The sequence below is a fragment of the Musca autumnalis genome, unplaced genomic scaffold (assembly GCF_047663935.1).
Source record: "Musca autumnalis isolate F117 unplaced genomic scaffold, ASM4766393v1 scaffold_3, whole genome shotgun sequence".
In the NCBI taxonomy this organism is placed as follows: domain Eukaryota; kingdom Metazoa; phylum Arthropoda; class Insecta; order Diptera; family Muscidae; genus Musca; species Musca autumnalis.
The window spans coordinates 225661736-225678632 of NW_027411866.1; the positions used below are offsets into that span (position 1 = coordinate 225661736).

At 36.3% G+C, this 16897-nt stretch overlaps 1 protein-coding gene across 1 annotated transcript; it reads right to left on the bottom strand.

The window, feature by feature from the left end:
- Nucleotides 1-4914: 4914 nt before the first annotated feature.
- LOC141397171 (transcription factor Adf-1-like) lies at nucleotides 4915-5987 on the bottom strand. Its single transcript, XM_073973127.1, has 5 exons — nucleotides 5896-5987; nucleotides 5710-5842; nucleotides 5362-5518; nucleotides 5238-5302; nucleotides 4915-5179 (listed from the first exon to the last, which is right to left on the bottom strand). The coding sequence occupies exons 1-5, from the start codon at nucleotides 5896-5898 to the stop codon at nucleotides 5112-5114; spliced, it is 426 nt and encodes a 141-aa protein (XP_073829228.1). The 5' UTR covers nucleotides 5899-5987; the 3' UTR covers nucleotides 4915-5111.
- Nucleotides 5988-16897: the final 10910 nt, after the last annotated feature.

Below are 16897 nucleotides of genomic sequence, written 5' to 3' on the forward strand. Positions count from 1 at the left end.
GGGCGACTCCATCCAGTGTTGGTAGGGTGAAGGGTTGAATTTTGTTGTGTACCCATTTTGATGGTTTCACTAGAGCTCCTTGCATGAGATCCGATAGTGTTTGTGGGATCTTCCCGCTAACCATTATGACCACGTCGTCAGCATTTGTAATTTAAGTATTTCGTTAATCACCAGAAGTGGCTAACCACCTTGTGGTGTGCCCCTGGTGACAGACTTCCAAAAGGAAGTCTCACCGATGCACTATAGGTAATTTGCCCTGTTTTTGAGACAAAAATTAATAACAGCGGAATTAAAGGATTTTTTAACTTTTTAAATTATTTATGTGTGAAAGTGAGATAAAACAAAGATTTTTACAGATACATTCGGATATAAGGAACAACGGTTATAAGCAACTACGTACATAACGAACAAAGCTATTTTTTCCAATGCCATTTTCATTAGTTTTCTTATACACAACAAACTGATGAAAACGATCACGGTAGTAAGTAACACAAATTTTGTTCCCGTGAGTAGATTTTCCAACGAATTGTTATTATAATTTTGTATATTTTTTGAAAATATGTTAATAAAGACGAGTTTAGTACTCCTTTAAACCGTATCAATGATTAAAATGTTAAAGAGAGATAAAATAAACCTTACTACTGCCGCACCGTTCATACAAAACCACGGATATAACGAACAATTTGTCGCTATTACTCATTTTACTTGCAATGAAATTGTAAACAACAATATTTTTTATATTCCATATTTATTTCCTCAAACCAAACTTACACAATTTCAAGACTTTTTACTGAGAAGTAACCTAATAAAATCTCATAAATATCAAAAAACGGGCAAAATCGGGTTTTGAAACCTAGTAATACCAATGCAGAAGACTTTCAGTAATGTGTTCAAGGTGGCAAAATCACGGCCAAACACGGCCAATTTAGTATAAGTCTATATGAAGTGAGTTTAAGAAAAATTAAATATTTATTTCTGACTTTTTGTGTTTTTTGCCGCTACCCAAAATGTTTAAGCTATATTATATATGAAACAAATTCTTCTCGCAATTGCCAATTTATTCCATTTTACATATATTTATATTTGGTTTATTTTTCCGCGGTTCTAAGTACATTCAAATATGCCTTACAATATATATTTTTTTAGTTCTTCTTCGAAATTCTCACTTTGACTGCAATTTAAACCGCGATAATGACGCTATTTTGAAAAATGACATTCATATTAATAAATTTTGATATCCCCCCATACCATTGCTATCGAAAACGATATCGTTTTCGAATGTTTCTCGAGAGTTTTGCGGATATTTTGTTCGAGAACGACACACGAGAATGAATTAAAAACGATTCACTCGTCGCTCAGTTTGTGGCAGGAAATCCTTCGATTTCGAATATCGTTAATAATATTATTAGCGAATGATTGACGATAGTTTTACGATAGTGGCGAAAAACATTTTTTGTGGAGTTTCTTGATGTTTCTGTTATGTACCTTTTCCGTTTTTATTTCTTTATGTTTGCGACGCGATATTTAACTGTTGATAAACATTGTTGTCTTGTGTTTGGCAACCTACCCATATGTTGTCTTTATCAACACTTATTGTCTATATTATACGTAGCATTTATATCGAAATTATTTGAAAAAAGCAAATGGGAATTTTTTACAAACAACGTAAATTTTTTTTTTTGAAACAAAAAAATTTTCAAAGTAAAAAATGTTTCTCGAAACAATTTTTCTTGTGAAGAAAAAACATTCGCCAAATGTTCGAAAACGATATCGTTTTTAAACTTTTGACGAACAAAAGAACAACGTGCTTGTGTACACCCGAAAAACAATTGCCAATTCTTCGAATGTGATATCGTTTTCGAAAGTTGTGTCGAACATTCGAATAATATCCGCAATTGGTATGAGGGGATGTTCGTTTTTAATGCCGACTAAAAAATTATTGTTATTAAAAGTTGCAAAATCGACTTTTTTGCCTCAAAAACAGGGCAAATTACCTATAGTGCGATGTTTGAGTCGATTATCCTGCTGCTAAGCATTCCGCCAATCCAAGTGATCAGTGTAGAGAAAACATCTAAGTTAGATAGTGCATTCTTCAATGGCAAGAAAAGTTGTTAACGTATAGTTTGAGCTTTCCATATTCCTTTCGTTAAAACCCACGACCTCATTCAGTGTAGTCTCCGCCGATTTGCATTTGATGTAGGCATGTTGAGCAGGACTTGTAACCCTACTTTCAAGTCTGGCCCTTATTCCAAGGTCCTGCAAACTTTTAAAGTTTTTAGTAGAAAGGAAGATAGGCCGGTCGGATTATAGCCTTAAAGGCCTGAGTACATAAGCCGTTGAAATATGTTCTTTTATTTTATAAAATAAAAATATTAAAAAAATGAATTTTACTTTTACTTCCTCACACACACAAAACCGAAAAGCAGCGAAATTTCTATTTATTTCAATGAATTTTAGGTTGGGGATTTTTGTTTCGATAATATCGATAGGCAAAACTATCTATCGATATTTAATTTTTAAAAAATAATCGATTTTATCTATAGTGCTATCGATTTTTTGCCAGCTCTACTGCATGATGCATCTTCCTTTATCTTTGAAGAAGTTTACATCTCATGCGCTGACCTTCTTCTCTTTGTAAGGGGTATTTTGGGTCAGTAGACCGTTCCATGTGATGGCGATTGTCGTGTTCGTGGCTAAGCTAAAAAGTTTAGCACTGTTTTCGTCGCTAAAGTGTTTGTTGTTGTGTCGTGTTTTCTAGTGTCACAAACACGATAATCGCCCACCTCTAGTTTGAGAGTGTGTAATTTGTAGTTCCTTTGCTGTAGCATCTCCCTGGTTTTTTTTTCATAATTTTGTTGTGTGACTGTAGTATTTGTGCCACGAATCGACGCTAGAGTACTGGGACCTAATTCTCGCATTCGTTATCGAGCGAGTTTTTGTTCGAAGACAAATTACGAACGATCGAAATTTTTGAATTCCTTTAAGGGGAGTACACACTAACAGTCAAAACTGACAGTCAACGTACTTTAAGGACAATTTTCCGGCAAATAACAACTTTTATTTAGCTAAAAACGTTTGAAATACAATATTTACGGTATTATTTAGAGATTATAAAAGAAATTTTTCAATTAGGCTTTGATATTCACGAAATAGACCTCGACGACTGTCAGTTTTGCTTGTCAATGTGTACTATACTTTATACAGCTATTCCTAACTAACGACTGGGCGTACAAATATATTCAACTTTTTACCATGACAAAGTTTTTTGTACGCACGTATTACCAAAATACGTTAAATCAAATTGTCACAATTAAAAAAATTTATGCCATTATGGAAGAAGAAATATTAGAAGATATTGAAGATATAGTTGTAATACAACATATACTGAGCCATTCAAGATTCCGAGGACCTAACAAGAAGCTTTTTAGGACCAGAGAAGAATATGGATTTTACTCTACAGGGGTAAACATTCTAGAAGCCGAGAATGACGGTCTCTTCGAAAAATCAATCCGAATGGACAAAGAAATGTTCAAGGCTTTGTATAACCTGGTCGGGTTCTCTCTGCAGAAAAACCCGTATCATAGAAAACCTATCGAGGCTGACAACCGCCTCTATATAACGCTCTAGTAAGATAAATTTGTCGGTCAGGGTATTATGTCCTTTTGATTTTGCACCGTCTTGATAGCTATGAACATTTTTGTTCTATATATAGCAGATAATCGTTTCGGACAAATACCGCTGATATTTTTCAAAAATTTTTGATATTTTTCAAAAATTTCAAATCTTTCTATATAGCTTTCTAGCGCATGGTTGTACTTTGAACACTATGTATGAAGTTCCGTATTGGATTGGAGACTGCAAGGTCAATAATATTACATACATGTGAAGTGTTGTGGGAGGTTTTAAAGGAGTTTTATCTAGCACCACCGTCTGCAAATGATTGGCTGGATACTTCAGCAGGATTCTATAGGATATGTGGGCTTCCGAATTGTGTAGGTGCCGTTGATGGGAAACACATAAGAATTCGTTGTCCCCCAAATTATGGCTCACAATTTTATAATTATAAAAATTACCACAGCATCGTAAGTAGTGCATGCAGGAATAAAGCCATTATTGATTAAAAATATTTGTATTTTTTCTCTTGGAGGTGTTAATGGCAGCCTGCGATGCTGAATATTGTTTCACTTTAGTTGATGTAGGAAACTGTGGTAGTATAAGTGATGGGGGAGTTTTCCGCAACACTTCCTTTGGTCAACATATAATAAATGGAACCTTCAATTTCCCTCCAGCAAGCAAGCTCCGGGTTCCCATGTGTATTTTCCATATTATACGGTTGGAGACGCCGCTTTTCCTCTCTCAAATAATATTATTAAACCCTACCCCAGGGTGAATAATGATCAAATGCTTAAGTTCAATAATATTATTTGTGGAGCGAGAGTGAGAATTGAAATAGCCTTTGGAATATTGTCGTCAAAATGGAGGGTACTTCAAACATCAATAGGATTTTCACCGAAAAATGCAACAAAAGTAATCACCAATTAAACAGAAGTGCATCTGTTCACTAATTATTTATATTCTAATTAGGTTGTTTTGGCGACAGTGATATTACACAATTATCTGCGGTTAACACGAATTGATGGATCTATAGAAATTAATTCTTCAATCACAAGTATTCAACCAGTGGATACCGCTTTATCAAATAACTCAACCCGCACAGCCATATCAAATCGCAACTTTTTGTGTAAATATTTAAATGATGTTGAGCCAGTTTTGCATATACTACTTAACAAAATAAATCTTTACGATAAAACATGTAAACTACTAGCTACTCTTTTCTAACTGTTGCCCAATTTTTAATAGTCCAGTAAAAATATACATTGTATTTTGTATATCTCGTTTTAAAAAATGTGCAATGTTCTTTTATTATTAATAAAATCTCTCATAAAACAGTTATTCATTAATATTCTGCTTTTTGTTATAAACAAGGTTTAATATTTCCATTTGGGTTTGAATCCATAGTGTTTTCGGGAGCTCCAGCATGTTGCTTCGCAACATATCAAAAAAACTTTTAAATTCAGTCTGTTGTTGTGATACATCTTCATACTTTCTCTTCATACATTTGAGTACATCGGACAGAAGATCGTCATCGCTTTTCTCTTGCAATGACGTCTAGATGTATCTGAAATTGAGTGCAACCAATTCAAACATATGGATATACACACAAATACATTGTTTACCTGTGTCATGTGTGTTCTCTGTGTTCTCAATATCACTGCTAGATTCATCAATATTGGATGTTGTGCTAAACACATAAATACACCTTAGAGTTTGTTTGTATATTAACATAAAACATAAACGCACCTTCCCGACTCTATCGAAGATTGAAGGAAACTCATTGTCTCCATTAGAGGCCATTGTTTTCTAGAAGTTGCACCCGATGCTGATGGCCTATTATTTGCATTAAGCTCTCTTCTATATTTATCGCGTAAAGTCTTCCACCTTGTCTTGCACTGCAATGCTGCAAGATAAATATAATTAATTCAGAACAATTAGAAATTAGATATATTTTAGGATCCTTTGGTTTGTTAACGGTGATTTAGTGAAATCCAAAACATTCGCAACAGATGGGTCACATAACTTTTATCCTGTTGTATTGTGGCCTCATACCACCGATAACCAAAGGATCCTTGAACTTCAATGTCCTCTTACCTGTGCTACATAATTCAATCGAAATTGTTTCCCATGTCCTCTCCTTAAAATGTATGTCCTTGTACAGAGAATTCCTTTTATCCCATAAGTGTGGCTGGTTCCGTACGCATTCAATAAGATTTTCGTTTTCCATCTGTAATAAGATACAAATAACAATCAAATATTTTCCATAAAAAAATTGCTTACCATTTTCCAATCAAATTTTATTTATGAGTATGGGTAAAAACAATGTACGTACGTTCTGTCAAAGTTGAAAAAGTTTAACTTTTCATTTCGTGCGTTCGACGTATTTCGGTAGTATTAATAAGAATACATGTGTTCTATTTTTTTCACCACACACGCCCTGGGTATACGTCCGTATATAGGTATGGGCCATACGATCGAAATTATTTAAAAAAGTTATCGATACATACGGTTATCGAACGGTGAAACATATGGCAAACACAAAATATTACAAACAACGAAGATGTTGGGCGGCAAGTTTCTCGTAAAATGAAATGAAAACATGAAAATTGTATAAAATAATAGAAAATTGTAAAAAATTAAAAGTAATAGTGACTCCGAAATAAATTCCACTATGTAAAAATATAAAAATCTCATTCTGCCACTTGAAAATATATTTTGAATTTTTAAGAAACAGTCTAGTTTTGTCTAGTTTTTTACTAATTTTATTGGAAAAAGTCTTTAGTATGTGATTTTGATTGGTTTTATTGCAAATTGTTTCATTAAAGTTCGTTTTGTGCCACAAAAATAATCAGTTCGACAGCAGATGTGTGGCGGGCAGAAACTCGAAAGATTCCACTCGAAAGTGTATTCGACAACGGCAGCCGTAATCCAAATCCTGAAAATATCGATCGAAATAACTCGATCACGTATGCGAGAATTAGGCCCCTGGTTTGTGCATGGCTGTTGTATGCGGACTGATAACACTCCTTTTCTTATAGTAAGTTTACATTTACGAAATCGAGTGGATTTCATCTGTCAATTTCTTTGCGTATACTTCAAATGAAAACTCATCGAAAATCCATGGGATTTCATTTGAGGTTTAAGCAGTGGAATTGACAGGTGAAATTGAGTGGCTTTCGTAAATGTAAACGTACTATTACCTCTTTTATAACATAGTTATTTCTTTCAATATGTATGTATTTATGTATGTATGTCGAGGATATTTGTCAATTCGAGAACACCGGCGTTGTAAACCGTTATATGTATCTACCATTCAACCGTTAAGGCCAGAACAGAATCAATCGTCGCTTGCTTCCCCAATTGTCAAATTATAAAGGAATACCAGAGCCTCTTTGGAAATCCGCCTGCGTTCTCCTTTAGGAGGCTCTGGTATTCCTTTATAATTTGACATTTGGGAAGCAAGCAACGCAAGCGACGATTGATTCTGTCCTGGCCTTTAGCGCTAGATTTATTAGTCATCGACCATATTATTTCTGTTGCATTTTGAAGATCTTTTCAACATTTTCATAACTAGCAATCAATTCGATATGCCCTTAACCGATAAACAAAATGGTATATCCAAAAGTAAACATTTGTCTGATTATATTTCTATGGAATTCCCGAATCATTGCGAATATATAATTTTGTATTGTTCTAATAGCCCATATGACGCTTCGAATATAATCTTCAATTTATTAGTCTATAATGGTGCAATTTGATATTTTGCACACACACAAAACGATAACGATTATCAAAGTGTAGCAAAGTTTATCAGTTGAGAATTTTAATCGATTTTAATCAGAAACACAGTGTCCTCTATTAAAGTAAATTTTATAACTAATAAATTTTGTGAAAGGTCAAAACAACAAGATATTTAAATCGAAACATTAGCTCTGTTCCAGAACTAAAAAGTTTTTACAATTTTTACCACTTTTACACATTTTGCCTTCCCGTACACAAAATTTATATGAAAATCGTTTACGACTTTTACAACTTTCTCGACTTTTACCACATTATAAAGTACGGGAACAGGCCAATTATTTACGTGTTCCAGAACCTGCAAGAACCTATTATTTTCGAAATCGTTACCATTTTTTTATTTATAAATTTGAAAAGTGTTTGTGTTTGGGAGTATACACAAATAGGCATACTATTTAATATCCCTTTTTAAAAAAGTTTTAGTTATTAAACTTTCAGCCAGGGTTCATTCCCCTAATTTGTTTAACAATATTTGCAACCAAAGTTTCCCCTCATATTCTCGTCATAAAGATATGTCTAATGCGATAATTTTTATTTTTAGACATATTTATTTATTAACTGCTTTGAGTACCCTCTCAAGTATAACAATTGAGCGACACTATCAAGATATCAACAAATTTAAATTCCTGACATGTTTCTAAATATAGCTGTCAAATTGAGCGAAAGAAAAAAAATATTGTCCAAGGAGTGGTAACAAAGATTTGCACAAAAAAAAACTATGGTTTAATCAGTTCACGTGAAATGATAAGGACTTGAAACACAATACAGACCAGACTTTGAAACGGGGAAGTACTACTTCCAAATTAGTTCCAAATAAGGTAAAACAAATCAAAAGAGTTTTATGGCAAATTTTATTTCAGTTTCATTTTTTAAAGTACATAATTTATTTGTTTAGCAATGGGACTTTTATTGACGTTATAAATAATTTCTATTAATAGATTTGAATATGGAAAACCTAAATTGAACAAAACAACCTTATCTAAGAATGTTAATTTATCTGGATTTTTCTTTAATTTAATATTTCAATAATAAATTATTTAAATAAATGCACGTTTTTTGTTTCGAGCTATTTTTAACATTTAATTGTTTATCAAGAGTGGGGGTACACTTCATATAACTGTCACAAATTTACCAGTCAGTGGCATATGCGAAGTGATATATCACATATATAAATTTCGCACAAAATGTTAACATTACGTTTCAAGTGGATTTATCTGTGATATCAGGCCTAATTTAAAAATAATTATATTTTGCAAATCCAAAGAGTTCTTTCACAGGAGCTACATGCATACGAGTTGAATTTAGGTTATAAATTCTATCCTACAACGACAATGGTATTTTGATTTATTTATTCCGACGTATAATATTTCGGTTTATTAAATTAAGTGTAGACAATTTGATTGAATTTATAAATCTGATAAAGATAGATTACAATTAAATCAAGATTATTTAGAATCATGTCATCGACTCGACTCCATATCAATGAAGTAGAAATTTGTCACGACATAGTAGTCGGTAGGCATTCACTGTGAGACGAACATGCCTATATCAAAGGCAAATCGGTGGAGACCGCACTGAATGATGTCGTTGGTATTATCGAGAGGAATATGTAAGGCTCAAACTATACGTTAGCAACCTTTCCTGACATAGAATGTGCCTTTAATAACGTTTAGCTTGAATCCATCAACAATGCACTATCTAAGTCGAAGGTCACACAAAACAAGGGTTCCTAGGTCGAGTTTCACAGTAGAGTGATATCATAAAGTTGCTGTAGTGGGGAACTCGATCTATAAATACCTAAAAGTTTCAATGATACCACTCTAGTGTGACATTCGACTAACTTAGGTGTTTCCGCTACATTGATTAATTGGATTGACGGAATCCTCAGCAGCAGGATATAGGTGAGAATTCCTTTCGGAAGTCTGTCACCAGTGGAACACCACAAGGTGGCGTTTACGACCACTGCTTTGGCTTGTGGTGGTAAACGAAATACTTGATGAAATTGATAATAAACTGCGAATAAAGACGATAGCTTATGTTGACGATAAGCGGGAAGATCCCATAGACAGTATCGGAACTCATGCAAGGAGCTCCGGTCAACTTATCGAGATGGGCACACGACAATGGTTTTAGAGTGAATCCATCTATGACAGTGCTGGGGCTGGATTCTTGTTCTATGAAAATTTGAAATGAAAAAAAATTTCTTTATAATTCTTTTCATTTGACATTTCACTGCTGCAGCCGCTCGCATATACCTGCTGGTCGAATACCCGAAGTAAGACCAAACTTCCCAGCAGAGGCGACGGGATTAGCAAATGAGCGTGATGAGCTTCGCCGAACCAACCCCAAAGACCCCAGAGTCAGGAAGCTGACACTGAAAGTTAACAAGCTGGTCGGCGAGCATATGCGGAACAAGTGGTTAAATCATCTGAAGAGTTGCAACATTGGAGCCGGTATAGGTGAATTGTGGGTAACGGTTAAGTCACTCTCGAATTCTGGAAGAAGGAAAATAGGACCACCGTCACGTTTGGCGACGTTACGTTGACTGACCCGATGAGGTGCGCAAGTTATTTCAATCGACAGTTTGACGAGCACCACGAGAGTGACAGGGCTAAGAGAAGAGTATTACGTTGTATCAGATCTCTTCCTGCCGAGGATGAACCACCACAATTTACAATGGATGATGTTGCCAATGCCATCAGGAACGCTAAATCATCCAAAGCGTTGGGCCCTGATGGAATCACTATGGTATTGCTGAAGCAGCTGGATGAGCCGGGAGTGGAGTATCTCACAAAAGTTCTCAACTTGTCGCTATCCACCCTCATAGTTCCCGAAGTCTGGAAAATGGGCAGGGTGGTCCCACTACGGAAGCCCGGCAAGGATGCCAGCAAAAGTGAATCGTACAGGCCGATTTCGCTTTTGTCGCCCGTAACATAGAGCCTTGAGGCCTTAGTCCTCCGCAGTATCAGAAATAGCTATCATGTTGCCGGTCATCAGCATGGATTCCGTAAGCAGCACAGCACGACAACTGTGCTGCACGCCATTACCACACATATTTGTCAAGGACTCAACCAGAGACGGCCGTGCGATAAAACAGTGATGGTGACGCTTGACTTATCAAAAGCCTTTGATACAGTCAGGCACTCCACGCTGTTTGAGGACATTGAGCAGACAACCCTCCGGCCAAGCTTGAAAGGTTGGATAGTCAATTTATGCGTGGACGCCAGTCGTACGTGGAATTCAGGAACAAGAAATCCAAACCCCTTAGAGTGAAACAGGGAGTTCCCCAAGGTGATGGTGGCGCTTGACTTATCAAAAGACTTTGACACAGTCAGGCACTCCACGCTGTTTGAGGACATTGAGCAGACAACCCTCCGGCGAAGCTTGAAACGTTGGATGGCCAATTATATGCGTGGACGCCAGTCGTACTTGGAATTCAGGAACAAGAAGTCCAAACCCCTTAGAGTGAAACAGGGAGTTCCCCAAGGTGGGGTGATATCTCCGGAACTGTTTAACCTCTACCTCTCCTGTATTCCGCCCCCTCCAGACCGCATAGAGATCGTAACGTATGCGGATGATTGCACGGTACCTATCCTAATGACATCTGTGAGAGACTGAACAACTATTTAACCGATCTTACCACCTTTTTCCATTCGAGGAATATGCAGATTTCCGCCACAAAATCAACAGCCACTCTGTTCACCACATGGACAGTTTTGAAGAGAATTGAATCTCGTGGTCCACGGTAGCAGAATTCCGACCACAAACTGCCCCCAACATTTTAGGGGTCACATTCGTCACTACTTTTACGCAGTGCACGCACGCCACAGCTATCTGCGACAAACTGAAAAGTAGGAACAAGGTCCTCAAGTCCCTAGCCGGCAGCACTTGGGATGCAGATAAAGAAACCTTCTTGACCACATGTAACGCGATAGGTCGGTCTGTGGTAAGCTATGCGGCGCCAGTCTGGTCCCCGAGATTATGTGATACGAATTGGAAAAAGATTCAAACTTGCCAGAATGCCGCCCTGAGGACAGCAACAGGTTGCCTCTTCAAATCTTCAGTGGACCATCTACATGAGGAGGCAAAGATTCTTCCAGTAAAGCAACACAATGAGATGCTTTCGTTGCAGTACCTGCTTGGATGTTACCGTGTGAGCCATCCCAATCACCATCTTGTGGGTAGGCCCGACACATTCAGGCAGATCTGGAAGGATATCCATGCTCTAGAGGGAGAGGTCCAACGATACAGGAGAGAACCCCTAGATCAACAAGCATATCAAACAGGTTTAAATAGTATTCACACGGATGCAGTTGCCAAGGCCTTAAGCAATTATAGTGTAAATAAAGTCCTCGAAATACATCCCCCATCTATTGCAGCTGAGGAGCGTCAGCTGCCACGACAAACTAGAGTAGTTTTGGCTCAGCTACGCTAGGGATATTGCAGTCGTGTGGCATGGGCCCTCACGACACAAAACACCTTTTCAACTGCCCAGCCAACTGTGGTTAAATCCCATCGAAGCAGCCACTTTCATGGAACTGGAGATAGACCAAGAGCCAGATTGAACAGAAGAACGAACGTAGAAACATAATAACAAACACTGTTACAACAAAAACCAATCCTGTCCTCTTCTGTACTACTTGACCTTCACCCGTTGGTTGAATCTTGTAGGGCAGGGGCTGGTAGCCAAGAGTTCTTTCCGACTAATTGAGGTAAATTCATGGCCCAACTCTGAGTATGGTTACGCTGCAATCTTACGACGATCAGGACTATCACTGGGATCGGAGGTAATCAGTGATAACCACAACTACACTTCGACGAGTTTAATGTACAAATACCCCACAGAGAGGCCTAGACCCACATCTTCCGGTATAGACCGGTATAGAGGTATATACCAATAGCTCGAAGATGGGAACAGGAGCAAGCGTCTACAGCGATACCCACAATCTCATACAGGTTGAACGAAAATGATAGTGTCTTCCAAACTGAGATCTTTGCAATCAAAAAAGTAGCAGAGTGGATAAGTAACATGAAAAGGGACGTAGCTGGACCGGTGACTATATATGTGGATAGTCAAGCGGCCCTTTAATCACTTAGATCCCACTCTATAAAGTCTATAGCGGTATTGGATTGTAATAACTATTTGAAAGCGCTTAAATCAATCGTCAATTTGTGTTGGGTCGTCATTGCAACATCGAAGGAAATGAAAAAGCGGATGAACTGGTGCGTTGCGGATCGGAGTCAACCGATATTGAAGTCAACAATTCGATCAAGGCACCCTTGTACCATTTCATGCGGCAGTTGCAAAGATATCCAGACAATGCTAGCCAGATATGACACCATGAACCTAGCTGTAAGGTATCCAAGGAAATCTGGCCGATCCTCTCTAAGCGAAGAACTACATCCCTATTCTCCATGAAAAGATCCCATCTGAAATTAACGGTAGAAATAATCACGGTCACTGCAGAATAATACCAGTGTCCTGTAAATGAGAAAGATACGGTACTGTTGACTACTGTAGGTTATGCGAAGATGAAGAAGAAATAAAAACATTCAAACACTTATGTCGCTGTCCAATGCTCACGACGCGGAGACTGCGAATCATAAGTGAACACACGACCCAATCTCGGACAAACTTCTTCTTGACAAGGGCCTAAAATGGCTTCAGCGAGAACAAAATATTATAAAGAAAATTGAGTTTTTGGAAGAGAGCGGAGAGGAAAGAGCCCCTCTATACGCTTTCCTCCCCGCTCTCACCCAAAAACTTTCAATTCAATTTTCTTTACCACAAAGTTTGCTCGTATGAGTACTGGCATACATCTTTTTCCTTCTTTCTACAACACCTATTTTTCTCTATAACTTATTTTTCAGCAATTTATCAGGATGGACCACAAAGTCTTCGAATGAAGTAGCAGTCAACCATGACAGCCTCGGGCCCTTTAACCTACATAACATCGATGACCCGAAACAGTATTAAAGATTAATATTATATATTAAGATTAAGGGCCAAAACTCTATGGCTTATTTGTTCCGCTTCGGGTTCGTCGGTGGCCTTGGATTCCTCTGAGACCCATCTTTCATGTATTTCATTTATTAGATTCTCTGAACGTATTATTATAACTAATATTTCCTCTCTAATTCTGTTAACAAAGTCCCAATTTACATTGGGCGAGTTTACTTGCGGCAATTGTCATTTTGTAGGAGAGAGAGGTGAGGCATATGGTAACCCTTTACCTCTCAGCACCCTCTCTCACCTACAAAATGACAATTGCCGCAAGTAAACTCGCCTAATGTAAATTGGGACAAAGGTCGGCTTGGCAAGTTCCCATTCCCTTGCCACGGTGCTCTTGAAACAACTTTAAATGGAAGGTGCTTACATCTGTGAAGTTTTTGCGGATTCTGAAACTATAATGTTCATAGATGAAAAAAAAAACCAAAAAAATCGCCAGAGCGCTTTTTAAATAAATCGCGATTCAAGTTGACATTTTTAGAAGTTTTTTAGGTTTTCACGATTTTGCTTGGAAACCGCAGGTTCTTTCGAAATAGGACTAAGGAATATATTGTAGCACTGAAAATTCTCTACAAGATTGACCTTTATGATATTTTCGTAGGTTTTACCGTTATTGAAATATAGAGGTTCAAATTGGGACAATGTATTGACGGTATCGCTTCCTTATAAAACAATGCCATATATGGTGCGCCTTAATTAACTTTAAGTGAAAACCTTAAGTGCGGATTTTGAAACAGCAGTGTTCATTAGGGATATAACTTTGTGCACTTTTTTGCAAATATCAAAAATACCACCACATAGCCGTGTAGAGCATGAAAAACTATTATGAAATAAGGTGTAATTTTTTCTCTATCGCGAAAAAAGTTTCCGCACCAAATGCATTGAAGTTCAGTAATGCATTTTTTAATTTTAGCTGTTATGACAACATATTTGCTTTTCATTAAAATTTTTATTTTTTTGTAATCTAATTTAAAATCACCAATTTGTTCTCAAATCGCGCCATTTCGGAGCATATTAGGAACTTTTGACACTACTGCAATTTTTGGTTTTTCTTAATAAATTCGTGAATTTTATGTTTATATTTATTGTACCTATCGGACAAGAGAATATGGTGTCATTTGCAACAAATTCGCGAAAGTTACAGACCGTTTTTAGTGACTGCCTGTGAGAATTGTATTTATTTTCTATAAATATTTATTCAAACACAGCAAATTTAAAATTTTAAGTAGAAAAAATATCAAAAGGGTTTTAGTAATCACAGTCGGCGCGGAAACTTTTTTCACCGAATTGATCTTAGAAACGCGTTTTCGTTATCAGGACAAAATTCCCCACATGGTACTGGTGTTATATTGTTGTAGAAAACAAATACGATTCTCACAGGCAAAGTCAACAAAAACAGCCTGTAACTTTCGCGAATGCGTTGCAAATGACCCCATATTCTCTTGTCCGGTAGGTACAAAAAATATAAACATAAAATTCACGAGTTTATAAAGAAAAACCAAAAATTGCAATAGTATAAAAATTTCCTAATATGCTCCGAAATGGCGCGATTTGAGAACAAATTGGTCCAGAACGCTTTGATAATGATTTTAAATTAGATTACAAAAAAATAAAAATTTTAATTAAAAGCAAATATGTTGTCATAACAGCTAAAATTAAAAAATGCATTAATGAACTTCAATGCTTTTGGTGCGGAAACTTTTTTCGCGATAGAGAAAAATTGGCGCCGTATTTCATAATAGTTTTCCATGCTCTACACGGCTATGTGGTGGTATTTTTTTGGTTATAGCCCTAGTGTTCATAGATGAAACAAATTCAAAAACAACAAGAAATCGCTGGAGGGATTTTTAAATAAATCGCGGTCAAAATTCACATTTTTAGGTTTATTTTGGGTTTTCGCGATTTTCCTTGGAAACCGCAAGTCATATCGAAATAGGACCAAAGAAAAAGTTGTAGCTGTGAAAATTCTCTAGAAGACTGACCGTTATGATTTGTTCCTAGGTTGTACCATTTTTGAGATATAGAAGTTTAGGTCAGATTTGTAGGTTTTTTTGTTAGGTAGCACGGTTTGCTTGAAAACGGTAAGTCTTATCGAAATGTGACTAGAGAAAATCTTATAGCTGTGAAAATTCTCTACAAACTGGCTTTCGTAATTTTTTCCTAGGTTTCACCATTTTTGAGTTATATAAGTTTAAGTTGGGAAATTGCAGTCATGTCATTGTTTTATAAGGAGACGATACAGTCAATGCATTGTTCGAAATTGAACTTCTATTTCTCATTAACGGCAACACCTACGAAAATATCAAACAGGTCAATCTAGTAGAGAATTTTCAGTGCTACAATATATTCTTTAGTCTCATTTCTGTAGATCCTGCGGTTTCCAAGCAAAATCGTGAAAACCTAAAAAACGCCTTAAAATGTCAACTTGAATCGCGATTTATTTAAAAAGCGCTCCGGCGGTTTTTTTGGTTTTTTGATTTTTCTCATCTATGAACATTGTACTTTCAGAATCCGCAAAAACTTCCCAGGTGTAAGCACCTTCCATTTAAAATTGATTCAAGAGCACCGTGTTACTTTAGTACTGTGGCGCCCGACGCACAATGGTGCCCTAGCAGACAAAAATCGAAAAATGTGTTGTCGACTTTTTTATAATTTTATGTTTTTATTTTATTGAAAACGCTTCAAATATGACAATCGTGAAAGAAATTTGTCGATATATGGTGTTGCCATAATGTTATAGCTCCTCAAACATAGACAATTATTCGCAGGTAGCTGACATTGCAATTTATATAAAAACGGACCACATGTTCAAGGAACTGTATTTAAACAAGTTATTATAAATATTAAAACTTTTGAATTGGGAATTAAAGAGTGGCCAATAGACTTCCGTTCTGTCAACAAAAAGTTTACATAAAATGTTTATATATAAAATACCGTTATGTTGATTGAAACAATATCATGTTATACATCACTCACGAATTTCGCTTCTTTCATGGAGTGTATCTAAAAATTGCAGCAAATTGCAGTTTCGTCCATTTGACACATGAAACAGACATCCCTTTCGAATAAAATTATGCAAAAATTACATCCGATCTTTGAGACTCAACCACATTTTCATAAACAGTGTGTACAAAAAATACAAGTTTCCTGATTTTGCCTCACTTTACCAATTCACTTTTTTTGACTGCCTCCAGTTATTTTATTAATACGTTGTCGAAAAGAACTTAAAAAGGCTCTAATCTGAAATAATTTTGCCAATAGTAATTACCACTATTTTGATACGTTTTCGGACATTTCACGTCAAATAAATCGAAATAGAAAACGGTTAGTATAAACATGACTATAGTTTCAAATTCAAACGAACTATGTGGCAACTCTAGGCAGTTTATTTAAGAAGGAATATTAAAAACAAAAGTACCGTAATATAAAGGGACTACATCCAAATCTAAACACATTTTTGTTTAAATCTGTAAA